The sequence below is a fragment of the Carassius auratus genome, unplaced genomic scaffold (genome assembly GCF_003368295.1).
Source record: "Carassius auratus strain Wakin unplaced genomic scaffold, ASM336829v1 scaf_tig00033131, whole genome shotgun sequence".
In the NCBI taxonomy this organism is placed as follows: Eukaryota; Metazoa; Chordata; class Actinopteri; order Cypriniformes; family Cyprinidae; genus Carassius; species Carassius auratus.
Genome location: NW_020526053.1, coordinates 771 through 27,693, shown reverse-complemented (window position 1 = coordinate 27,693; position 26,923 = coordinate 771). Strand labels below are relative to the sequence as shown.

Sequence of the window (26,923 nt, the reverse complement as noted above, 5' to 3'; positions counted from 1 at the left end):
TGTTGAGATGAATGCATCTAACAGTCCCAAGTCCCACAATCACAATACACAGTTTTTTTTTTCAATCAAAAACCGCATTTGCATTTATTAACAAAACACTGCAATATGAAAGCATTTTTTTTTGTGACTTGCCCTTCTGACAATGTTGAAAAGATCTAAAACCACAGATAATCAGATGGTTTCAGATTAACAGACTAATCCATTATAGAGGGCGGAAAAGAAAGCCACATCTGACAGTCTCTTAAGATTTTTAGTTTGGACATCACAATAATACTGTGTTCAGAAATAACAATAAATACCACACATGTACCCAGATGAACTAGGCCAAGAAGGTTAAATTGCACAACATATCACACTCAGGTAACTCAATTATATATCATAGAAGTTTCCTGTTTTTATCTTATTAAAAGATAACACACTGGTACACACCTCTGAATGTTTCATAGTAATTTCTCATTAAGAGGGTGATTGGGCACTATAATACAAGCCTTGAAAATATGCTCCATGGTGATGCATCCCTATCCACTGTTTTAGGATCAGACTTTTAGTGTTACTTATATAAAATGCAGTTGTTTTGCTGATCCTGCTGCAGTGTAGATAAAAACAAAAAACAAACAAAAGAAAAAGGCAAAATCATGACCAAGTAAACATTTGTGTTATAAAAACCAACCCTGAAAAAATCTTAATGACATCTGAGCTGTTGAATAGTATTGGCCACTTTAAATCCCCTCTTCTAAAGTCACATTGGCCATGTAGCACTAGACTTTCAGACCAAAGAATGGAGAAAGGTTTATAACAGACAAACTATTTTAACACTTGTATCAGTCAAACAACACCCCTCTTTTTATGTGCCCATTTGATGGTTATTAATGACAGGAGGGGATCGTAAAAGAGAGTAATAATATTGCTCAGAAATCACTGGACTCAATAACTCTGCTACAATACAATATAAAAAGCACATGCAATGAAGGCTGAAAGCAGAAAGCTTAAAGGCTGTAAAACACTGAGGTGAGCCAATGACAATGCACAGAGAGCTCTCAGCCATAAAAGAAAAGAGTACTGTTTGTGCTGGGTCGGATTTATGGTTATAAGGGAGCCATTATCATCATAGAGGTATGTGTGTGTGTGTGTTCTTAGAACTCTAATAAAGCTGAGTGGGTTTGTAGAAAATAACTATCCTGGTGGGTGGGAGTGTGAGGGCAGATAGTGTGCATTTTTTGTGTATTGCATGTGTATACACTAATATTATAATTATTATCCAGTTTTTCAGAAAATAAAAAACTAAACATTTCCATCTTTGTATATTTTGGCAGTTCACACTAAATATCCATATGAAGGCATTAATGAGCATCTGTATGTGTTTTCCAGTGGTATTCCTTTCTCTTTCATTAGTGTGCTGCTCCACACGGATTGTCGGATGTTTGGCAGCCCATGTTGGGGTATTTGACCTGCACTCTGAACAGTGTCCCGTCTGCACACATGCAAAGTTTATACCTCTCCAGCCCTTCATTGAAGTACAGGTGTCCTCCTGATGAGGAGTTCGGTATACGTGAAGGACTGAACATTACTGAGCCATTCAGAATAATGCTGTTTTCCTGCACACAAAATAGAAAAAACAACATTCACACACTCTTATTTATGTTTAGATTATATACAGGTGCTGGTCATATAATTAGAATATCATCTTTAAATCATCATAGCTGATTTGTTTCACTAATTTCATTCAAAATATGAAACTTGTATATTATATTCACTTATTAAACACAGACTGGTATATTTAAAATGTTTATTTCTTTTAATTTTGATGATTATAACTGATAACTAAGGAAAATCTCAAATTCAGTATCTCAGAAAATGTGAATATTGTGAAAAGGTTCAATATTGAAGACACCTGGATGCTACAATCTAATCAGCTAATGAACTCAAAAACACCTGCAAAGGCCTTTAAATGTTCTCTCAGTCTAGTTCTGTAGACTACACAATCATGGGGAAGACTGCTGACATGACAGTTGTCCAAAATATGACCATTGACACCTTGCACAAGGAGGCACAGGTTATGTAGATGTTGTTCATGTATTGTGTGTGTGTGTGTGTGTGTGCGCGCATCTGGAGAACTCCGCTGTGCACGATGCAGAGAGTGTGACCATATAATGTTGAGACAGGAATGACATTCCGTCGTTTAAATAAGATAAATAACATAATGCTATTTAGTTTGTTTAATAAAAGAACAAAGGTATCTATAGGTACATTTTATATTATTTACCTGTAGAGAAAATAATGTAATATATTACGGGCCACCCCCTAATATGCCAGGGGACAAACACTGCATGTATGTGTATGTATTTATATATACACACAATAATTATACACAGTAAACACATGTATTATGCAAACACAAACTTTTACTTTGGATGTGATTAATCACATCCAATTGTTTGACATTCCTAGAAAAGTATTACAATTAAGTTGACTTGCATATACAAATTTAAGGAAAACATTTCAACGCTTTTAACTACTTACTGCTTTTAGCTCAATGTCCCCACCCACGCTGAACTCCACAGTTTTGCCCATGATGTAAACTCCCTCGTTGCCACGAATAATGGCCTTCCCGTCACCTTTGATAGTGAGGTCAGATGACGCATTGCTGGTGATCTGCAAAAGATGGCAGTGAGTCACTGTACAAACACACCTCAGGCTTGACTAATCAAAAGACGTAGATTAAGACGATCATAAATCTCATATTAACACTTTTCATAGATAAGATTTGTCCTGACATGTAAGGGATGTATGCGGTGTGATGAAAATTCGACTCAATTATTGAGTCAGGTCTGTTGCTCACTCTCTCAGTAGAGGCTTTCTTCACGTTGAGAACCTTGACCTCTTTGGGCAGGTGGAACTCGTGGGTGTCAAAGTCAGTGCTAAAGAAAGTCTTCTGAGTGCGGGGGTCAGTGAAGGAGATGCCCAAGTCGCTGACGACAGACGTCTTATCTTCCTCTACGCTCAGTTTGGTGTTGCCCTGCTGGAACACCACCTGTAACTCACACAAAGAACACTTAAATCAATACACTTTCTCAAGTCATCACTCAGAGCACACAGACTTGTTGAAAGGAAGTCAGATTCTATGCTGACTGACTGGGTTATTGTTGCCAGTAATGACGAGGTCCTGGTCCTTCCTGCCGCCCACTGTGCTCTTGTGTAGTGGATGGATCACGCCCATATCAGCCTTCTGTTTGAAGCGTAGCAGTCCACTCTCATGAAACTCCATACTTTCACAACCTCCAGGACCTATCCGTATCACTGTCCATATCACCAGCGTTATCTAGAAAACACAGATAATGTATAACACTCTCTGTATTCGGTGAGCAGTAGAGATGTAACTCAAATTACATGATATTTTCCAAAAAATGATTTGATGCTAATTTTAAATATAGTATAAAACGATAGTATATCCTATCATTTAAGTATCACAGACCCAACAAAGAACCAGTAAACTCACAATGAGGTTGATGAGTGCAAGCAGAAAAAGGAGGATGATTATGCCAATGGCAATGATGCCCTTGCGACCCCTCAGTCCTGTTTTGTGAAGTCTCTCCTCTTCAATCGGAATATATCCAGCCCTAAAATTACTGTTGTGCTCTTTATTAACTGATCTGCGCTCGATAGCCTTCTCCCTCATAGACTTCTTCACCGGTGCATTTGGGATTTCCTTTGGATATGAGGAAAAATAAGATGGTACATTAGTTGGTACAATTATTTTCTGTTACTGCACATTTACTATGATTACCAAACAAGAACCCCTCAAAAATATAGCAGTACTCAGATAGCTTTACTTAAATGATTTGCAAAATAACAATTACAATTAATAAGGGGAGCCTATATACTTAAGCCACACTTAAAATTTTACATTTTTCTGAGTATTTCTATTCCAAATACATTCAACCAACTGTTTTCAAGGTTAATTTTTAGCAGATACATGAACTCAGTTATCCTCAAGTTCACACAGGTGTAATGGCATAATAACTAACTATATAGATACATTTATCATGTTCACTAATGATTGACAACCACACAATGTCAAAACACTTTTTAATTTAAATTTAAACAGCACGTATCTTTTATATAATAACATTTTAACACGTTGTATCATTTAATTATAAGCATATCTATTTTGAATATGCTTAGAATAAATATCATTTTAGTTTAATATTTTATTATATTTTAATCATTTATATTTAAACATGTAACTCAATGTTAGTTTTAAACATGTCTTACATGCTGTAATACTTTTGGGACCAGTATCACAGTGTTTAATAATAATACTTCATATTCTCAGTACTTAATAATGTATATTAGTATATACAATTTTGCATAGAGCACTTAAATAGTGGAAATTGACTTTTAACCTGAGTTACTTTCGGTACAAGGGAGTCTGATTGTCCGATGTGGGAATATGCAGAAAATAACATAAATCTCATCCTATTACAACAATTTCTCTTTTTCCTCAGCTAAATGCTTTAACGAAGATTTAACGAAGACTACACATTAATTAACAATACGCACTTTCGTGCTAAGTGTGGCGGCTAAAAAAGAAAGCAGTGTTGCTGTCTTCAGGAATGCAGCAGAAGAGTCCGTGTGTCTGACTGTGTCTGCCTAAAAATAAATGACACGCAGCCCTTTCCTCTGTACACGAGGGAATGGTTTTATTTTAAAGCTCCAAAGCATCACCCTCCAGTAACGTTATATCCACAGCAAACTCTAACCCTGCAATAATGAGTCAATTTTTCCATAAACGGACTGGGCATATATTGCGCAGATGGTCGTTATTCATTCACATACATCGACATAGACATCGTTACAATCTTAAAGTTACTATACATCGCTCGTTTTAACGCTCAAAATCGCTTGAAAAGCACTGTAAAAGGAAAACATTCACAATTCACATTGAAAACAGACCTGCTCCGACGCCATGTTGACCCTCCCTCTCTCTCCAGACCAGCACTGACAGCTTCACACACAGGAGAGGAGAAACCACCGCGAGGGAACCGTTATACAAACAATAGTTCCAAACTGACAAACCTTGATTCACTTCAATCCTGGCTAAAGGAAATGTAGAATGACATTTTCCATAAATATATGCTAGTGTTGAAGAAATGAGTTATTTTTAAGGGAGCACACTAACTATGTGAGGTGGTTTGTTCCTCCGCTATAAAGAGCCAGTTATGATGAGCATAGACGGTTGTGACTCGCCGTATAAGGAAAGTAGTAGAGCATATCATAAAATGAAAATGACAAAACATTTTTTGTTTTAGTGAAAATTTGTTTACATTGAAGAAAAATGTTCGTAGTATTAACAGAAAAAAATACAATGGTGAATGACAACCATTAATGTTTTTTTTTTCCCACAAAAAATTAAATTATGAATTAACTATGAATTTTCAGACTACTTTTACAGTAAAATATTGTTACAATTGTTTTAAATTAGTCATTCTTTTTTTAATTTCCCTGTGTAAACAGTCTGTTTATTTATTTATTTAAATAGAAAGGGATCTTTTATGTGTGCATTTGGGTGTTTTGTGTTGCAGTTATGCTATTTATTTAACGTTTGTGAATTATTTTAGTGTTTACCAATGTCTTTGTTTTACTAGGTCACGCTTGCTGGATGTGAAGTCGTGCAACAGTTACAATGCAATACTAGAAATTATTTATTTTAATTTAATTTGAGATCAGGACAGATGCTTGTAATTTTGACACGTGATATAACTTTAAATTATGGAAAATCAATTAAGGCATTACACCTGTCCTTCAAGAGAATGTAAATAAAGATCTTCCTGCACTTGGCATCTGACACCCACTTAACAGTGTGAGATTTCATCACTGAGAACTGAGCTTCACCTTCAGACGGAGACACCGAGTAACATAATAAGAGGCCGTGTTACAAAAAGGTTTAGGCTGTCCACATTGTGCTTATACAGCTATATTTCCTCAAACTGAGAAGTCTAGTAAACCGTTGCTACAACTGAAAGCGCGTCCATGGTTTCGGCGAAGGTCGAGGGTGTGAATGGTGGGCTTTTACGAGCAGTATAAATACAAAGAGCGTAGTCTCGCGCTGGATTAAGTGCGCTGGGACGTCCTGAAGCAGGATTACAGCAGAGATCTGCAGCTATGGCTGACACTTTACGACGACTGGTCAACTCATCTCCGTATGGTGTTTTGCAGGACAAACTTGAAGCTTGGTACAAAGACTATCATGTAAGTCATCAATAATTCAAGCTGCACTTAGTCTGTGATCAACCACAATAGTAGTAGACTTTACATTTTAGTCAGGTATGCGTAGAATATCAAGTGCACAAATTCAGGATTCACAGTTTTCAGGTTGTGGTATTTGAGACACTGTCTGGGGACTGTTTTCTCCACATGTATTTAAACTATTTAGATGCATCTGCTTTGCGGCTGGAGTTTTGCACAACTCAGAATGCACAGTAACCTGACGTTAGATGTTAGATGGCAGTAATATACTGGAGTAGTTGCCAAGCATCCTGAATTAATATGCACAGTGGTGTCCTGCATTGTGCTTTTATAACAACAGACTTGAGTAGTAATATTTGCTTTATTACATTGCTTTTGCGGCAGAGTTTGGTTTCTATGGACGCTCGTTGTCAGGACAACTGGGACTCCATTCCTGAGCACTTCTGATTGGCTGAAAGCAAACGTGCGCGCTCCCGTCAGGCTTGTGTTTCCGAATGGAGGGAGTCATAGGAGTTTTTACTCTCTTCGTGTGTGTAATGAAATTTTATCTTTAAGCGTAGCTTATTTTAGTTATCATTAATTTATTCTATAAAAATACGTTAAGAAATTAAAGTCAAGTAGAATGTGTTGAGAAGAGATTAGCCTAATGTATTTTTTTATATGCTAAACATGTTTTTAGTTTTTTAGTCATTTAGATATTTTTGTGGGTCGGACCCTTACCCGAAAAACATAGAGAAATTAAAACATAAAAATAAAAAAATAAGCAGTTTGACTTCAAAATAAGTGTGACAAGAAGCTATTTTTTTTTAATTTGAAAGGTCAAAATTACTCTTAAATTAAAATGTATACATATATACATACATACATAAATACTGTACATACATGCATATAAACACACACGTTTGTTTCTGTGGAAAGTGGGGACATCCCATAAGCGTAATGGTTTTTATACTGTACAAACTGAATATTCTATGGCCCTACACCAACCCTACACCTAACCCTAACCCTCACAGGAAACTTTGTGCATTTTACTTTCTCAAAAAACTAATTCTGTATGATTTATACGCGTTTTGAAAAATGGGGACATGGGTTATGTCCTCATAGTCACCCTCTCCTTGTAATACCTGTGTGATACCCATGTCATTATACAGAGTTGTGTCCTGATATGTCACAAAAACACCCACCCCCCCCCACACACACACAGACACATTGAAATATCAGTATGAGTTTTTGTATACCTATTTGTCACTATTAGCAAAGCATTATTGCAATGAAAAGGTATTGTTTTCATACTACTTGATCAGGAAGTGCAATATCCGATTCAGCCCATTGTTGCAGTTTGGGGGCGTTTCCACAAATGCTGCTTCACTTGTCGCTGTTAGTTTCATACTAACTTTCTATACCTCATCTTATAACATCCTTTGGTCATATTTTCTCACAGGTGTTCTCTTGTGACCAGAACCTGAATAGGTGCTGTGAGCTAGTGGAGCTCACCTCTAAGATCCAGGGTCAGTTGTTCACCATACTCAACCTTACAGCACAAGAAGGTAACAAATGGACCTGCCCCTATCTTTAACAGTATAATATTATTCACATTTAGCATGTCACATGGTTATTTCCTCTAGCTGACTGTTTAACAATACCATTCAAGCAGATTCTCTGTCCTCTTCCTTCCTCAGGGGGACATTATTCAGGTGTAGACACACTGAAATCTCGCCTTTTGCCATGGCTTGGCTCTTGCTTCACCATTGCAGCTTCGTCTGTCTCCGCAGATACCAGCCTTAGCCTCATTCAGGTCAGACGGATATCCAGAATCCTCTGCTGCTGTCTTTAACATTTGTTCCACATTTTAGCAACCACCAGTATGTGTTTTGTGTATGGTTGTGTTCATCAGTGAAATAACTATTCTGAGTAGCCATACCTGCATGCATGTGTGTGTGTTTCTCTGTGTTGGCGCTTGTATACTTTTGTGTGTGCCAATCAGGAATCTGTGGATAAAGATCGGAGGATTCGTGAACTATCCTCAGTTCATGAGAGCGACATGCACAAAATAGAAGACAAGCTGTGTTCTACACGTATGGAGTTGGACACAGTTAAACAGGAGTCGGTATCAATTCTACTAACAAGTCTAAATGAGATAATTGGTGCTAATGGTTCTGTATGATCAAATGACCACCATCCTAATCAGGGTGCAATTTGTTGAAAAACTGAGGAATTGGGGAATATGTAGTATGCTTACATGCACCCAAAAAGTCTGCCAGTAATCGAATTGAAAAGCCTTCATGTAAACACTAACTTTTATATTATGGTTTACAAACTGGTCAGTTTTGAGGAAACTGGATATTTATTCATATTTTTGCTAAATAATAAGCTCTTCTGACATATTTTTCACATTTTTTGGGTAGGTCATCAAGGTTAAAACAGCAGTTATACTAAGCTCCGGTGATATTATAGCCGTGGCTTTGCATATGTGAGGCACTGCATATGTACTCAAGTTTAGTTCCGAAAACATAAATGCACATGTAAATTAAAGTGTGAATTGGATTGCAAAGTTAAGGAGCTCGTATAAACAGAACCCTAACCCCCGACAAATTGCACCCTGATCCTACACAATACACAATACATTGTAATACAGGCATGCTTAAGAACCAGAGTTACATTTTATACTCCATACAAATCAATCAAAGTCAGTTGGATTGTTTATTTGATCCCAGGCTTGCTGACACCCAGATTGAACTGGACTCCACAAAGAATAAATCTGTAACCACCCTCTTGGCCACAGAGGATGAAATACTACATCTAAAGGCAGAGTGAGTCAGAGATGGTGAACTTTTGTCTAAATGTCTGTTTTTCTCTTTGTGGATTAAACCATAAAAGAACAATACATGTTTGCGAATTTTAAATGTATTTTTTTGTTAAATTACCGAATTATGTATTTGTGTCAGCTTGCGAGTTGCTCAAGATCAGGTTGATCTGTATAAGAGAAAGCTGGATGTACTTGATGACTATGAGAGGCAGGTCAGAATCCTACGAGACGAGATCTCGTTTCTCACTGCTGAAAAAACTGTTCTACAGGAGAGGTACATTTGACATGAAAGCACCTCGTTGCTTGGAGTAAATGAGATTTAATCAAGCCTAGCTTACTCTCTTGACTCATTTCCAGATTGGTCAGGAGCTGTTCACCTAGTCCTCTTCCCCGCCGCAGTCGCTCCGTTAGCCCTGTGAGAGGTGAGTCTCCTACACGCGCACAGCTCACCAGTTCCTCTCGGCACGCGCGGCTAGTGTCCCGCTTCTCAGACCTGTACGCCACAGAGCGACTGGAGTCCCAGAGTCTCCTGCGCAGGTACATCGACGACCTGGAAACAGTCCAGAGGATCCTTTTTATCGCTGTTGTGGTAAGAATAATGCTGGTTACCTATTTCCATCCTGTGATAACCACTAGTGTAGACTAGAAATAAAGTTATGGTGCTTTAGTAAAGTAAAGAACACAGCAGTTACTTAATTTGAACTTATCTGATCCTAAATTAAAAATAAATTATATTATATTATATTATAGGAGCAGGGAAGATGCTGTATTATATGCTGTATTATAATCATTTGTATTGTCAAAAAGGAATCATTCCAGGCTGCCAAGATGGCCTATCGGCAGTTTAAATCACGTGTGAGGAAGACACTTTCCTCCACTCACATTGGTCCTGAGAGTCTGGAGGATGCGGTGGTGGATTACATTGTGAGAAATCTGGATCTGTATGACGTGCAGACAAGCGTTAATGTAAGTTTGACCATGGTTGCAATACATTTTTGTGATTAATTGTGTCAGCTCTGAAATTCTACATGTTTTTCATGCCATTTATTGTTATTTATTATAAGTATATTTATTATATAGCATTTTTTATAGTAACGGTATAATTTTTTTTTAATAGATTTAGTAACAACACTGCTAGGTTCATATAAATGTAGTTCCCTTTTGTGTTGTTGAATAACATTAAATTTGTTCATTGTTCATTTCCATCTACAGGATGTGATAAACGCGATGAACGTAAACCCACGCATCTCTTTCCCTCCTGAGGTGGACTTTGTTCTGATCAGTAGCTTCATTAGGGAAGCATGTCGAATAGCATTCGCTATGCAGACTCTGGACCCAGCACTGGACCTGGCCTTCAGCTCAGATGGAGAACTCTACAGTGATGTTAAGTGAGTGGAGCTAATAAATCAGACACACACATCAACACATAGCAAGGGTCTTGAGATGCAAATTTCATCTCCTCACACACAGAATTTGAAATGCAGAACTTTTTCATAGGTGTAAATTACACTTCTCTTCCTCTCAGGTACAGGCGCAGCTTTGACTCGGAGTTCACCGCTCCGCTTGTGGCGCATCACGTGTGGCCTGCACTGTTGGAGGGAGACACGGTCATACTGAAGGGAGAGGCGGTCACTAGGAGAGGAGCTCTGGTATGTGGAGGCTATTCAGAGAAAAGCAATAACAACAACAATTAAAAAAAAGAAGAAAAAATAAACTTATCTAAAAGTTTTTTGTGGATATTTTTGTTAATATTTTTTAATAAATTGTATGCATTATTGTTAAAGAACTATGACATTGGTAAATATAAATAAATATAAATGAATAGTATTATAAATGATTAAATATAAAAAGTGTTTAGGAGTTTAAAACTGACTAAAACTTAATGAACTGAATTTAATAGAAATTTTCAAAGAAACTGAACTGATGTTTGTGTGGATGTTTTGTCTAGTGGAGAAGCAGGAGTCGTAGCTCCAGTCCGGTTCGCTCTCGCACAGGAAGCCCCAGCCGCACATTTGTGAGTTTCTACTGACAACTCCAGCAGTTAGTCTTCCAATTCAAGCAATAATTCACATACAAATATTAAATTGTCATTATTTACACACCTTTACATTTTTTGGAAACTTGAATGAGTTTCTATGGGACATAAAGTTATTTATAGCAGAATGTTTAAAGGTGCTGTTTTCTTTTATAATGAAAGCGACTTGTGTCCAAAGCTGTCAAGCAAGATTTACAGTGAATAATGATTTAAGTCAGCCTGTTGCTCACACAAAACGATCATATTTTTAAAGTTAATTTATGGTGTGTTTTGGAGCTTGACAACCCATGGTTCCCATCCACTTTCACTGCATGAAAGAGAGCAGCTTAGACTTTCTGCTAAACCTCTGCTGTTAAGCTTGATCCAGGTTTAAAATAAGGGTGAATAAATTGTCAGAATTTTCATTTTGTGGCAAACTATTCCTAAAACATTCCCGAAAGTACACAACAAAAACTATATAGTCCACAATATAGTATACAGTCCACAATTCAGTGTGCGCATTAGTTTAGAAATTAAGTTTTCTTCATTTTCTTGCACATGCTTCCTCACTGAGTCTGTGGGTTAGTACAACTTCTTTGCAAATTCTTTTATTCTACTGTGGAATTCTTACAAAATAATTTCTGCTGTCTTTTGAGTCGTCTCACTCTCTCTCTCTGTCTCTTGTCAGATGCCCAGTCGTAGTCGAAGCCCTTCCCCTGGACGTCTCTCAAGTAATCGACTTTAAAATTAGATACCTGACCTCACTTCACGCTGGATACAGATCCAAACAGAAGCAGAATAATCAAAACATTATTATTTTTTTTCCAGTTTTAACATATTCTTTTCTATGTGTGGGATGAATTAGAAACTAAAGTGGATAACAGTTACCTTTATTACTGACTCTGTACCTATGAAGAATGGAGTCATTTGTCATTTTTAAACAGAATGCACTATTTACAAGCTCCACATTAATATTCTGAGTGGACTGCACTTGACTTGACTGTACTTGATTTGATTGGCCAGTTAAACCTTAATTATATTTGATCAGCACCATGAATATGCATTATACTGATCTGTGACTCAAAGTGAGGGAACAGCTCTCTAAACGTTAACATTTTACTCAGTGAGTCTAACAGGACCATTGCACATTACACTACCATTTTTTCATTCATATTTGTAATACATTTTTGAATGGTGGTGTATGTGCTTGTTAAGGTGCTCTGTTTGTCTGTGATAACTGGACAAGTCCTTTAAGGTGCTATTCTTTCTCATTTTTAGTGTGCAGTGTTTTCATACATATATATGTGATTTTTATTTATTCAGTAGGAAATAGAAAATCTGTTGTCTTCGAAGTCACACCTGCACACCAGCACTTTTGTAATTCGGAATCCCTATAGAATATTAATATTTAAAATTTTTATTTCTGTCATCACTCTGCATAAAAGTGCTGTATGTGTAGTGTTTACTGAACTGTAGTACATAATCTGTAGACACTAAAACAATATTTTACATTCATTGAATGTATTTTCCCTTTAAGACCACTTTTAATGTCAATTTGTATTTTTTCCTAATGTTGGTGTTATTATGATTATTTTTTTTTTATTGGGTGCAAAAGAATCAGACTGCAGTGTTACAGTATAAGTTTAAGGGTGCTCAGTCTGTTCTTCTGTCATGGTTATTATTAAATTTGTCTAAACATACAAATATGTGTGAGTGTGAATCATTAGTAACAGATCTAAAACTTTTGGTTTTATATTGTTAAACAGATATTTTGATACAGTAAAATAATTTATCTGAGTGCAAATAATAAAAAACAAAAAATGATTCAACATGGTTGTGTATGCATACTATTACTTAGTTTTCCTTTTATTTTAGTTTTAGTTTTAGTGATTTTGTACTTAAACTTCTACTTATCTCATTTCAGTTAGTTGTCAAGGCAGCTATATATATGTACACACACACACACACACACACACACACACACACACACATACACACACATTTTATTTCAATGAACAAAAGTTATTTTTAAGAGTTTCTTACTTTATATTTTATTTTATTTTTTAAGAGTTTTTACTTTTGTTTGATTTTACATATGGGTTACCCAGCCAAATATTACTTATTTTATCTCTGCAACTCTCTTTTATTGGACAATAAAAAAAAAAATCATATAATTAATTAATCATGGCTGACTGACAGTGACTATACATTTCTACAATGACACTAGTGTAACTTCAAGACAGACAGCACCGCATAAACAAAACATTACTTGTGTTCTTTCAAAGTATGGATTTTCAACTGTAATAAAAATAGAGAAATAAAAAAGAGGGTAAAATACAGTAAATTTTAAAGAGTTGAATTATGAAGTAAAACAAATTGCTAGGTAGGCCATGTACGTAATTGGAGGAGAGTGGATTCATTGAGACTCTCATGTCTTAACCACACACACACACACACACATACGCACACACAAACGCACACACACACACACACAAACCGGCTACAGAGACATGCTTCTTTAGACACATCTTTTTGCTACAAATAAAAGCATCATTATATAGTTGCTATGGCATCAGATAAACTCCTGCTGTTAAAGGATGAGACAGGATGAGAGGATGGTGAGGAGTGTAACTGTAGAAGGACTTCAAGGCTAAGTCATACTAACAAATAATAAAGCAGGCATCAGTAATACAGACTGGCGCAGCATGAACTCATACTCAATGGCTACTTATCATTTTCTTGAAATAAACAGATGCTGTATTTTGCTCTCTGTCCTAGAAATACCCCAACCAGCTGTTATTTTGAGCGCAGTTGCTGCCAGACCTGGACTGTCCCTTGTAGCAGACTGAGATCTGAGACCTCCAGCAGACCAAGGTTCGAGAAGTCTGAAGTCTGCATGCATAAAAAGCAGTATATGCTAAAATCCCTTCATCATTCAAAGTTTCATTGGTTTGGATAAACACTGGAAGATTTTTAATACAAAAAAAGCAACTGCAGCTGAAGGAACTGGACATAAATCAGTCATAAAACAACACTTATATGTTAGGGTTAATGTACATTTTTCTAAACAGCACTGTGTGAATATGTACATATAGCCTATGGTCAGAAAACGTGTAAGGAAGCATAAGTAACCCAAAATTCTGGAAATAAATCATGTTGAGCCACTAGGTGATGATCTTGCGTTAAGATTGAGACACTCATCAGCTCATTGCATGAACCACCAGAGTCAAATGTTTACAGAATGAGACTGAAATAGTCATAGAATCATGATAAATAATAGGTTGTGTGCTCTTTAAAGAAATAGAACGAGAGAGAAAGGGTGGAGGGGGAATAAACGTTTGAGGCTTTTCCTTGAGTCTCCAAGTTCAAGTTCAGTCAGAAATGAATGCATATGAGAGTGTGTAATTGAATTAGAGTCTCATCCACAAACGGACTGAGAAAGACAGAGAGCAGACTTCAAGAAAGAGAAATAGTAACAATCTGTATATTTGCAAAATGTAATAGCCGCACTACAAAATTCCATTAGGAGTATCTTTTTGCACTCAGAGATTGTTGTAGCTGATAACAGTGTTGTGTTTTAAAATGCCGGACAGTTTTCATTGCTGGCTTGTCTGAGTTCATTTAGTCCTGATGGTGATGCCAGCAATAGTGTGGAGCCATTGTTCACAACTGCTAATTAAGACTGGGAAATTGCCACAAGCTAATGAGCAGAATTCTTCAGTCAAGCTTATTAGCAAAGCTTGGCAGCATCTCTTGGGCTTTTGCCTGGAGAGAGACTTAAATAAATAGAATGGAAGGAAAATAGATGAACTAACACTTCAGGGTGAGCAAGAGGGCACAGAACACGTGTTTATGGCAGGAACAAGAGTTCATCCTTAAATAACATAGACCATCGACATGATCAATCTAACCTTCAGGAGAATCACTTTTTAGATTCATATGACTATTGCCAGTGTTCGGGGTTGTGCATCATGTAATTAAATTACTTTCCCCAAGTAACTAAAATAATGGATTACTTCATGCATTTTAAAATTGCAAGAAATATCTTAATTAGGCTACTTTTTCAAACAAGGGCCTTTACAGTTACCAAGAATATAACTTTTGTGTTGTGTTTTTATTTTATTTTTTTGTAAAAAAAAAAAAAAAGGTGAAAAAAAGCAAGCTCAGCTTTACAATTAGTTACTTTTTTATGGTGTAATGCAATATTGTAATGTACTACTTTTTAAAGTAACTTTCCCCAACACTGAAACTACTGTCAAAGCAGTGCATGTATAATAATAATAATAATAATAATAACAACAGCAACAATACTAATATAGCATAAACATTAATATAATTTATTATTAATATTAAATGAATTATTAATTACATAAATTACTACCACTACTAATAATATGCTCATTATTATTTAAAAACAACATTTTTATATTTTAAGAAAAGGAACTTGAACTTAAGGCTGAGTTCATATCATCCTCTCACATCTGGCTATTGTTGATAGATTTCAGTAGGTATGTCTGCAGGCATGTGCAGATCCATTTGTCTTACTGATTCATTATTTCTAGTGTTTGCCTGTTGCTATAAAAACAGTTTCATGCCTATTGACTATAGGATATTGCATTGTAACACCAGCAGAGATTGATTTTATGTTATGTTGTTTATCTTGGAAGGTTTTCAGTGAGCCGTGTACTGGATCATGCGTTTGGCTAAATACTTTAGCCTACAAGACATTTGGAAATATGAATATGTCTGCTGAAACAAGCCAAAGAGATGTAGACCACAGTTTATTTTGGAACAGATTGAAAATGTTGGACATTTCTTAATGTTACATGTTGCAATCCGGTGTTTGGCAAGATAAACCGATGATCCTTCCCCTGGAGGGCTCTTAGAGGGCTGTTCAGGTAATCACCCATGTGCCAACCTGAAATTGCCCCTTTTATCTTCTCTGTTTGTGTTCCTGCCTTTTCCCTGGAGGTATAGAAATATCCTTCCAGAGCACACGCTTGGGATCTCCATGATAAACCAGCAGCCCAGAATGTTCCTAGAACCCAAACATTCAGCTGGTCTGCCGAGTTGAGTTCACTGGGGTGAAATGCTCGGTTGAAAAAGCTTGGTGTGGTTTGGTGTAAGTCAGAGGCATCTGGGCTGATCAGGCCTGGATGCTCCGTTACATATCCAGTGGAACGTTTATCCAGTTGTGCTGTGGTTTGAGAGACAGGGGAAGGTAACCGCAGAGACCTCCTGCTTGTTCACTGGAGGTCAGCTCTGCAGGGGCCTGCAACTCACTGTACTTTCCCGACACGGTGTTGAAGGAGGGGGTAAAACATAAGTGTGTTTAAACATGTCCTCCCACTACCATGCATATATCAGTTCAGCTGAGCATCCATCAACAGATCTTTCATCAAATCTTCCTACCAAATCCCTTCTGTAAGGATGAAAGCACTGCACCAGCCTTTAATCAAATGCCCAAATACTAGAGGATGACTGCAATAAATCCTATGAGACAAGACTTTTTAAAAATCAATGGATTGTTGAATATGATAAAAATTTATTTTCGACCCATAGAGGCATTGATAGTCCATAAAATATGAAATTTGTCAGTTTTATTTTGTAAAACAAAATGCCACATTTATTTATTTATTTTTCTTTATATCAAGAGTTCCAAAAGCCACATACTACATATATATCTTTTTTTCAGTTTTCATTATAAATTTTGATACTTTTTTTTAGGTTTAGTTTATTTTTATTTCAGTTTTAATTGTTACTTATTTCAAGTTAGTAATTTAGTGCTTCAACTTGTTTCAATTGCTCAAAAAGTTTAAGTAACATTTATAAAAGTGTAAAAGTCACATTTATTTTATATATATATATATATATATATATATATATATATATATATTTTTTTTTTTTTTTTTTTTTTTTTTTTTTGCGTTATTTCAGTTTAAAACGTTTTAATAGTTTTATAGTTATTGATTATAACCATGAAAAAAAATGTTCTCTGACACACAGAACCTTTTTTTTTTTTATTGAGATTCTCAAAGGGAAGCCTGACCACATGGTTGAAGCTTATGTAACAGGTAACTGGTGGTGCATGGCTGGTCAGCGGTAAACAGCCTTAAGAAAGGCCACAGTTTGAACCTGAGAGGTTGGATGTTTGTGGTACAGCATGTGATAAATCCGTTTAGACCTGAGACCAAGTGCAGCATTCAGAGCATCAAAGCCCTTAAAGATCTACAGTCAGCTCTTAAAAACACAAGCTGATGGCCACTAGAGACACATTTCCTGCCTTTAGAGTGGCCTCTCTGCCACTAGAACCTTCTACACGTTTTCCACACACATTCACGCTTAGATTTGGTCTGACATATTTCTTCATGAAACATAGAGCCTCTCTGACTAACAGGAGAATAAAGTGCATATCATCATTGATACTCATGATGGATTGGCCTTTTCGTCTCCCGTAATTAGATATATTCTCATTTTAAAGCATTTTTTGAACTCGGTCAATGTTTCACTCACCCAAATTATTTCTGTGCACTACCTGATCCCCTCCATTTTCTACTTTATCACACTAACTCTCAATCTCTCTGTGAAGGGGCATTTGATGTGTCCCGGTTGTGTTTTGTGAGCTGTGTCGAGTGAGTTGGGTTTTGGCCGGCTATGAGCTCTTTCTCTCCAAATGGGAGTCTGAAAACTGGGCTGAACCCTGAAGTCCAGCATTAACACATTCATATATCACTACACACACACAGACAGGGTTACAGGTGACCGCACCACACAATATAAATCACCAGTGATGTACAAATCATGAAGGGAGGAGAGGAGAGAGGAGTGGATAGCAAGAACAGAAAATAAAAAACAGAAGTGATGACTAAAAGAGGAGTGATTTCATGTTGGTAATCAAAAATAACATAATAAATATATACAATAATATATACAAATGTATATACAAATACAAAAAACAACAACAACAATATAAAAAACCCAGCTGATATCCTAATGATAGACCTACGACTTATTTTTTTATTTAAATAAAGTTTTAAATGTCAAGAGTAGCTTTAGTTCAAGTTAGATTTTCAAGTTAGTCAAGCTCGCATCAGCTGATCCACGTCTACCTTTAGGAATATGATTCATGCCTCAGCATTCCTATATAAGGTCCTTCAGTATTATCAGCAGCTTTTGCATTGGTCAATAGCTAAAGACCCTCCTCCATCCCCAATTCCTCCTCTCGTCCAGTCAGCATTCGGCCTTTTGATTCCATTTTGAATCAGGCTAATTTCTAAAATGTGCAGATTAAATTATTGAACATGGTAATTATTGAAGTTGGAGAGAGAAAGGCATAGAATTTGAGTTGAGCACACCGCAGCCCATGATGCTATTGGCTTTGAATAAAATGATAAATTTTTTTTCTCTATGTAAACCAGTACTAGATGGGAGTCTTTGGTCATTGCACTTTGTCAGGCTCCCAGGCCTTTGCACTGCACTGAGTTGTTTCTAAAGTTTTTCATTCAGTATGAACGTCCCCTGTACCCATCCACTCACAAACACTTTCTCCTCTTTCACACTGACAAACAAGCACATACACATGTATAATGTAATGGGCTCTGGCCTACATAATAACATAGAGAGAGCCGTTTATGAGACACTTTTAACTGTTACCTATGTCTTGGCACACTATTCCTGACTGAGGTAATGCATAGCTGAAATACAAATACATATTCCCACAGACACATCGAAACAAAGTCCCTCAAGCTCCTTAGGCCCGTTAAATCCATCTGCTGCAGTTCTACTGAGTGACCACCGAACTGCAGTTTATGACTAGCAGGAGAATTGACAATCATGAGGTCATGAGGTTATATCAAACCTCAGCCAAGATATTTTAGCTTATATTATTAATGCAAGGCAAGTTGTCCCAGTGAATGAAAGCCCAATTACCCATGACATTACAACTGTCCGGTCCAGCGATGTCATGGTCCAACCCCTCCACCGAGACATTCACTTATTTCCTCTCAACAAAGGTCGATGTCTTTCATAAAGTGTCCAATCTTAAGTCCACGTTGGTCCTCGTTGTCAAACTTTCTTAGTCATGTTTTGTAGTCATTTCACATCTGCTAGTTTTCACAAGGTTTAAGTATTAATTTAGTCACCTTTTTTTTTCTTCTTCCGCAAATGTCCATCCAGTTGCTCATCAGCTGAAAGCTTTGAGGCTGCTGGACGTTCTATTAACTTGAAAAGGTGCTCTAACAAAAAAGGGATCTGTCAGTGGGCTGTGACTTTTATAGGAATGTTTCATCTTTCCATTTGTCACACCTCAAAGTGCCCAGTTCTTAAATTAAAAGCGGAAAGGGTGAGAACAGACAAGCTTGGTTTCAACTGTGGAGACAAATGAAAAAAAGGAAAGGTTAAAAAGATCCTAGACAAGAGCTGTGAAATAAAATAAATAATTTGAATCTGAATTTTATGCTGCATAGTGAAGCAAGAGTAGGGAAAAGGTAAAAGGTAAAAAGGTAAAAATAAATGGTGAAATAGTAATGTTTCATAACAGACATGTTCAGAGCACCACACGAGGCCTCAGACAGTCATGCTTCAATGGGAAAGCTACATGTGTAATGCTTTAGACCAGAGGTTTTTAGGTCCCGAGGGGACTGCAATCAATTTGTAATTTGTGTATATACAACATTTATTTATATATGTATATACAACAATATGTGCTTTTTAAGTGTGTTTCCATTTTTTCTATTAATTAATTTATTGTTATATTTTTTATGAATTTGTTTCAGTTTTCATTCTGCATTTCAATTATCGTTGTATAGGGTATTAATCAAACAAATTGTGGGTATTTCATTCAATTAACAAACCTTTAACAGTATAAAAGTAAACAAGCAGTTTTAAACAAACTAAATTTTCTTACCCTATTAATTACTTAAATTTAGTTTCAGTGTGGTATCAGATTTTTAGATCTTACTATATTTGAACTGTCTGTACGTAAAAATTCAGAAACAGAAGGTAGATATAGCTCTAAATGTTGACCGCTGTCAGCTTATCGGGATACTAGCAGAGCACATCGAGGTAGGTCACCCAACTAGAGTCACTGACCAAACACAACTTGTTGCACATGATAGCAGTTAGCACTGGCCCCTCACCGCTGCCCTTACAAGAAACATATGGAGAATTATGATGATGGGAAAAACAGTGGTGCTTTAGTGAGCCATGCAGTGGGGAGGGTGAGTGGGATCGTCCAGGTGTGAGTCTCTCTACTTTATAGCACTCAAGAGACGTTTTAGTGAACAGGCTGATTTGATCCTTGCACGGAAAGCAGAGGACAAAGCTCTGTTAGTGCACTGCAAATCCCTCTCATATACCAATGACAATTCTGAAAAATGTAGTTCACACTCTGAGAATGATGAGAAAAAGGAAAGAAAATAAGTTTTTAGGGTTATTGAATATGGGTACAGATTAAAAGGATGTAGTGGTGAACAGAGGAGGGGGTCAAACATCACATTTAGATTCATAAGGCCACAGTCAGACCCGCTGATAGAGTTACAGCAACATGAATTTATGGGCCAGCTGAAATATCACTTATTCAAAATTAAACACTTATACACATACCACAATAATTATACACTTAAATGTGAAAGGCAAGGGCTATGATTGGACACTATATACCGGCTAATGTCTACTGCTATTTTTTTTATTATTATAAAATGAAAAAGAATTTTTCAACAATTTCAAGCAGTATGTGTGACATTATAATCACATCACACTATCTTGGAAAGGAAAAAAAAAAGTGAAAGTGTAAAAAAGATTTCCAGTAATATGAATCATACTTAAAATGAATGGTTAAGTTGAGAGCAAATATAGATCCAGGTATTTCTTACATAAATATTCTCAGAACAAAACTTTTTAATTTACAGCATGTTTTCCCCTACTTTTCCATTTTTTTTGCCATTCTAATCTAAGCAAGCCATGACTTTCAGTAGTCCAGAATAGTGTTTAGCAATTGTAGACAGTTAAACGTGCAGTTTTTGGCAGAAATGGGAACAAAAGTTATAGTATCTTTCCACTTTCTACGCAGAGAGTAAAATAAAGCAAATAACAATTAAACAACACATCACACTCGACTGTATAACTCATTCAACATTCACCACACTATTTCAGATTAAATAGCACTTGTACATTTTATTGGTATTAAGCACATAATTGAGCATATTAAACAATAAACTGCAGGGGACAAAAGTTTTGCTAAAATTATGTGGAAACCATGTGACTAATCAGCTATTATAAACCGCACAAATGAGTGTCAGTTAGCAAGTGTTTGTAGACTTTCAGTTTATTTCATGTACTTTGTTGTTCCTCGGTCTTGAACATGAAAGAATCAAAGGATCTTAATGGTATGCTCTTGCTCTAGTCACAGCACACCACACACAATATGTATTACAGTTGACAGTTCTAGGCATTTAAAAGCTTTATGGCCTCACAATACACAGCCCTATTAAATTAAGGGTGCTATGTCTCCATGTTGTGGCTGCTGATGCTAATTTTAGGGGTCATGGTTTGTTTCAGTCCATTTTTCCCAGCATTAGATTCAGAGCTGTGAGAAAGTTGTTTTGGTTTTGTTTGTTATAGGTTAGAGATTACTAGCTTTCATTTACATTGGCCACAGCAAAGAACCAGTGGTAGATGGAGAGAGAGAGAGTATGAGTCACACTGAAACAATGGGCCTGTTTATATTTACAGCATTTCTAATTAAGATCCTGTGTCTGACGAAGGTCATGGGACTGAAACATGGTGAATAAATCAAATTTCTCTTTTCATCATTTGTCTTGACAACCAATCACCAGCAGGTGTTTGAAGGTAATTATTGATAAATTGATAGAAACTAAAAATTATTAATTTAACCTGTTTATGGCCATGAGGTTAAATTGCTTACGTAATCCCAGTGAAATCATATTTTGAATAGTTCATGAGAAACAAAAGTGAGAGAAGACAGAGAAATTTCATAAATAAGAAAAAAGTTAAATTTGAATATTGGTTTCAACTCACACCCCTGCCATTCCAAACCCATGAGTCTTGATATTTTTGATGAAATATGAGAGCTTTCTGACCCTCCATAGAGAACAATGCAACTGAAATTTTCTCAGGTCCAGAAACGCAGTAAGGACATCATTAAAATTGCCCATGTGACATTAGTGGCTCAACCGTAACTTTATAAAGCTACAAAATATATATATTTTTTTGTGTGCAAAGAAAACAAAGATAATGACTTTATTCAACAATTCTTCTTACACATGCGCTGTGTCTTGTTTACAAGCAGAGGAATGCATGTACATGCGTCGTGATCCACTGATGTTAATCTACTGTCTAGCTTGTTTGTCCGACAGAAATTACAGATTCAACATTATGATTGGTCAGATCACCTGTCAATCAAACTCTCTGCGATGGGTCAATAATTTAACCCTTGTCCTTAGCATTGCTAGCGCAGGTACAATCAGTAAAGAAAGCTCTTAACTTTCCAGCAAACGTGAGTATACTATTTCATAGCTCTTTCTTTAAAACTCTTTCAGTTGCACTCAGTCAGACACAAACACATTCAGACAGTGAGTCTTCTGGAGCAGAAGCAAACTAAAGGCATTTCCTTACAGCAGAACTGGGAGCCTATCTGTGAGGTTATTTATGTCCCAAAGTGGAGTGTGAGGAGGGGGTTTGGGGAGCATTAGAGAGTAGGGGTGTAATGGTACACTTATGTGTACCGAACAAATACAGTTTTTTTGTCAGGAAATGTAAATAATAAATGGCGTTTTGACAGTTTTTTGATGTGGTATGACAGATTTCTGTATAAATGCCATTGGAGAGATGCTTCTGGGACGGTTCAGAAACATGCTGGTATAAACCCAACACAAGCTTTGACTAGAGCGGCCACGATCAGCTCTGTTTCCTGTGACCCAGCCTCAACGCCCTGCAGACTTGTGCAGTGTAAATGTACTATGTACTACTAGTTATAAACATGACTGAACATCTCACGCTTCATGTAACTGCTCAATCAGTGTTTCAACCGTGGAAAAGACATCAACAAAACAGAGTGGAAATAAAATATCACGCAGCATTTCATTTACCTCAGCAAGTCATCAGTGTCCACAGCTCGTTAGTTCACTAGTGAAATTAATTATAGAGAGGAACATATAGCGAAATATTACACACTGTATAGACTACTCATTATTATATTTCACTAAACCTGTTAGTCTTAATTATTTAATGTATGTTTAAATTAATCTGTTTTGAAACATGCTATGACAGCCAGTGTGTAATTTATATATTAAAAAATATATATTTCTTATAAGTTAATTAAAAAACTTCATTATATGCAGTTTACAGGTTTGCATCCACTTTTAATATATAAAGTAGAGTGTTGATAATCAATTGAAAATAAATAGTAATTAAAATTAAGTTTGGGTTAATTAGGCATATTTATAATTTTATAAGCTGAGGTAGCTTTTTATCACTAAGAAAATGTAAACTGAATGTATTACTTATTGTATTACATGTTAAGTAAACCACCGTTTATTAAAATAAGTTTTTTAAAAAGTTTAATTCTGTACTGAAATCATACCTAACCGTGACGTTAAAACCGAGGTACGTACCGAACCATCATTTTGTGTACGACGCTGGAGAAAAGTTTCCACTCTGGATTTGCAGAACCACGTCCACTAGCGTTTACATATTGCACTGCAGCACATCAACACTTGATGGCAGTGTAACTCCATGACAGAGTCTCGATGAGACAAAAACACTCTCTCATACACACTGCTTGTGGAAACCTGCCATATTATCTCATCAGTAAATGTGATAAACTTCTCTCCTGTGTCATTTCTCTCTATATATCCTGACACTGCCTTTGGAGGACTCACACATGAGGTATTTGCTGGCTGATGAACATTCTGAACTTCCCAGTGTGCAACAGGATCCACAATCAGGTTTTTTAATTCACAGTAATTCATCTGTTTAACTATTGATAAATTGCAAGCTGAGGTACTAAACCACATCTTCGACACTTACTATGTCATGTCCTGTCAAATACATTAACAGGTTCTGTCTAAACAGATCAAACTGAGTCACCAAAGACCCCAGAAACAGCAAAGAGAGGTTTTACAGATTCACAGAGGGGATTTGTTTTATTATCAGTGAAACAAGCTGATGATTACTAATGCTAACAGAATTTGAATAACCTAGTATGAGTGGCAGCCATGGCAACAGTCTGGAGGGGATACAAATAGCTCAAAACTCATTTCCTGTGCCTAGATCTAACATTGTCTTGGTCTGAAATTGATTTTTTATGAAAAGATGGCATTATCAGGAATCAATTTTTAAAGAAGTGCACTAAGCATACTTAAAAAAAGAGAGAGCAGTTGTTACAGAAATAATATACTTCAAATGAAAACTTGAGTGTGGTCTGAATGCTATGTTTTCATGATGTTTACCATTAAAGGATGAATAATATTTAGTTTTAAAATATGGTTAAACTGTACTACTGAATGCACTGACAAGAATTGATGGTATTATTTATTTTCTCCCTGAAACTTGTACAGTATGTCATGTATTTAAATATTTGAAATAATCAAGTTGCAGTTATTTAAATATATATGGTTAATGTGACTTTAAATGTAATATCAAGCTACAAACTTCAGTTAAATTATAATCAAGTCCTTACATGTATTTTTGTGTGTTAGTTAATACATCAAATAAGTACACTGCTTTAAAAGCACAACATTGTATTATTTTAAACAATGATTTAAAATGTCCTTTAAAGTCAAACCTTTTATTTGACATTATTAGTAAGCGCACTTCTCAAGAGTGTACTCACTGTGTGTTAAAAAGTGTACTCTCTTTAAGTACTAAACGCAGTTGTCCTTTTATTTAATTAGTATATGCAAAGATATTCTTTTCTGTGATGTTTCTGACCCTATGACTTTCCTTGTATGGACAAAAACAGTTAAAACATTCTTCGAAATATCTTTTTATTTGTTGGTTGTAACAACATGAGGGTAAATAAGTGATGACAGAATTTGTATTTTTTTAGTGAACTCGTTAGAAAGTTTCTAGTTTGATCTCTTTGCAACCTCGCATGTTTCTGTGAACAGCATTCACCACAACAGATGTCATATGATTGTTATGATGTTAGATTACAGAATCGTGATACAATCTATGTGAAAGGATAATATCTTTCTTTTCCACATGAACCAGAACATCTGCAGTTAAACATAAAGAATAGGGTTATAAATCCTTGCTCTCCCCCTGTGAAACAAGGACCATTTTCTGTTTGGCTTCTTCAAAACAATCCCAGTTTTAACCCACGTTAAACTAATTCCAGAAGTCCAACTATTGCTTTGGACACAAAACCTAAGGTTTTCTACCTTTAGCAAACTCATCGACATGTCTGAATTCAATTATAATTTTTAGAAGGATTCATCAACAAATCAGCTTCATACTGGCACATAAAGGAACCTGATCCTAAATCAGTATTAGCTCATGTGTCTGGCCTCCAGCCCTTAAACGCAGAACCAGATCACAGTCATAATAACCAGTCCTCTGCACTATATATCTACTGGGAAAGACTAAATATATAACTGTAGATAACACTTGGGAAGCCGTGTGTTTGTAATGGAGGGCTGCTGTGACACCTTAATGAATATTTTGAGATGGTAAGTACAGTATTGAACGTCCACGCAACCTTAGTGTGGGATTGTTCTTGGCTCACGTTGCTGAATAAAGGCCACCCCTGCTTGAAAGTTAGCCTTCAGACTAACAGCCCCACAAGGACTCTAGTGCTGAAAATAGAAGCCTTTTAAAGCATTTGGAGGCTGTCAGATGAGGCAGAGATCACTTGTAGGTTTCCCATGGTGTCCAGCCCACTCCCAGAGGAACAGAAGACTAATGTTTCTGTTAGCATGGCTTCCCGCTTACGGTCCCCCAGACTCGGGAGATCCACGGTCCAGTGGTCATGAGTCAGTGCTCAGTGAGGCCTTTGGACAGGGAACCCATCGCCATATTGGAGAACTTTATAGGATCCTACTTTGTTTGAGATCCAAAGAGCCAGGGTGCGCATAATAAATAATTATCATCATGTTTGTATGCATGTATGTATTCAGTTAGTTTTCTACTCACCGACTGGGACTCTTGGGGTGTAAAGCATGATATGGAGTTTCAATCTGTCTTTGGATAGACTTAAAAGTAAAAATAAAAATAAAAAAGAGAAAGTGCTTTAAAGTCTGATCAAATTCATTAAAATCTTCTGGTTAACAGACTCTCTCTCTCTCTCTCAAAAAAAAAAAAAACATTGACAGATTGCATATGCAGACATAGACATGTTGCTAGTGTTTTCATAGCTGCAGAATCCATGTGTGTGCTTGTCACCAAGATGTATTGTCTATTCAGAGCTATGTGTTCAGCTGAGCTCTGTGCTGCTGGCACCTCTGCATATGTGCTTCCATGTGTGTGAGATCATATGTGTCAATGATAGTTTTTAAGGTTTTAAAAACCATTGAAGGGAAAAAATTAACAAATGCAGCTGATGCTAAAAAAAAGGTAAATGTATGAAAGAATTCTCTCTAGTGTTATTGAAGGTTAGATCTTGCAGAATTTGATAAAAACAACAACTTGAATATATTTTTGATATATATTCTTATTAAAGTTACAAAAGTGATTTAGTAGTGAGAGATTTTCTCTCTTTTGTTGTTTGATTAACATGAATGAGAGACAGCAGGGATATTAGACTGCTGTCATTTTAAGAGAGCTACCCGGATCCAATATATTGTTAAACATGGGTTTTGTCAAATGATAAGTATTCATGACCATGTAGTAAAGCAATG

General features: G+C 36.3%; 2 protein-coding genes across 3 annotated transcripts; one reads left to right on the top strand and one right to left on the bottom strand.

The window, feature by feature from the left end:
• Window positions 1-290: 290 nt before the first annotated feature.
• On the bottom strand, window positions 291-5,089 carry LOC113081112 (beta-sarcoglycan). Its single transcript, XM_026253152.1, has 6 exons — window positions 4,954-5,089; window positions 3,497-3,706; window positions 3,134-3,319; window positions 2,840-3,031; window positions 2,521-2,652; window positions 291-1,595 (listed from the first exon to the last, which is right to left on the bottom strand). The coding sequence occupies exons 1-6, from the start codon at window positions 4,966-4,968 to the stop codon at window positions 1,389-1,391; spliced, it is 942 nt and encodes a 313-aa protein (XP_026108937.1). The 5' UTR covers window positions 4,969-5,089; the 3' UTR covers window positions 291-1,388.
• Window positions 5,090-5,847: 758 nt separating this feature from the next.
• LOC113081113 (mitochondria-eating protein) lies at window positions 5,848-11,874 on the top strand. Of its 2 annotated transcripts, XM_026253154.1 has the most exons (13): window positions 5,848-6,249; window positions 7,688-7,793; window positions 7,926-8,041; window positions 8,231-8,349; window positions 8,961-9,056; window positions 9,192-9,326; window positions 9,410-9,641; window positions 9,860-10,018; window positions 10,265-10,440; window positions 10,578-10,701; window positions 11,001-11,066; window positions 11,641-11,647; window positions 11,755-11,874. In XM_026253154.1, exons 1-13 carry the CDS (start codon window positions 6,163-6,165, stop codon window positions 11,766-11,768), a joined length of 1,437 nt encoding a protein of 478 aa, XP_026108939.1. In that variant the 5' UTR covers window positions 5,848-6,162; the 3' UTR covers window positions 11,769-11,874. The 2 variants fall into 2 exon arrangements, with proteins under 2 accessions (XP_026108939.1, XP_026108938.1); XM_026253153.1 differs by lacking the exon at window positions 11,641-11,647.
• Window positions 11,875-26,923: the final 15,049 nt, after the last annotated feature.

What these genes read in the sequence shown, in the direction of transcription:
- LOC113081113 (XM_026253153.1), top strand. Translation starts at nt 6,163, where the DNA reads ATGGCTGACACTTTACGACGACTGGTCAACTCATCTCCGTATGGTGTT. An exon ending in CTTGGTACAAAGACTATCAT is followed by an intron (nt 6,250 to 7,687) that starts GTAAGTCATCAA and finishes ATTTTCTCACAG; the next exon opens with GTGTTCTCTTGTGACCAGAA. An exon ending in CCAGCCTTAGCCTCATTCAG is followed by an intron (nt 8,042 to 8,230) that starts GTCAGACGGATA and finishes TGTGCCAATCAG; the next exon opens with GAATCTGTGGATAAAGATCG.
- LOC113081112 (XM_026253152.1), bottom strand. An exon ending in AGAAAGCCTCTACTGAGAGA is followed by an intron (nt 2,653 to 2,839) that starts GTGAGCAACAGA and finishes CATCTTTTGCAG; the next exon opens with ATCACCAGCAATGCGTCATC. An exon ending in GGGACATTGAGCTAAAAGCA is followed by an intron (nt 1,596 to 2,520) that starts GTAAGTAGTTAA and finishes TTTTGTGTGCAG; the next exon opens with GAAAACAGCATTATTCTGAA.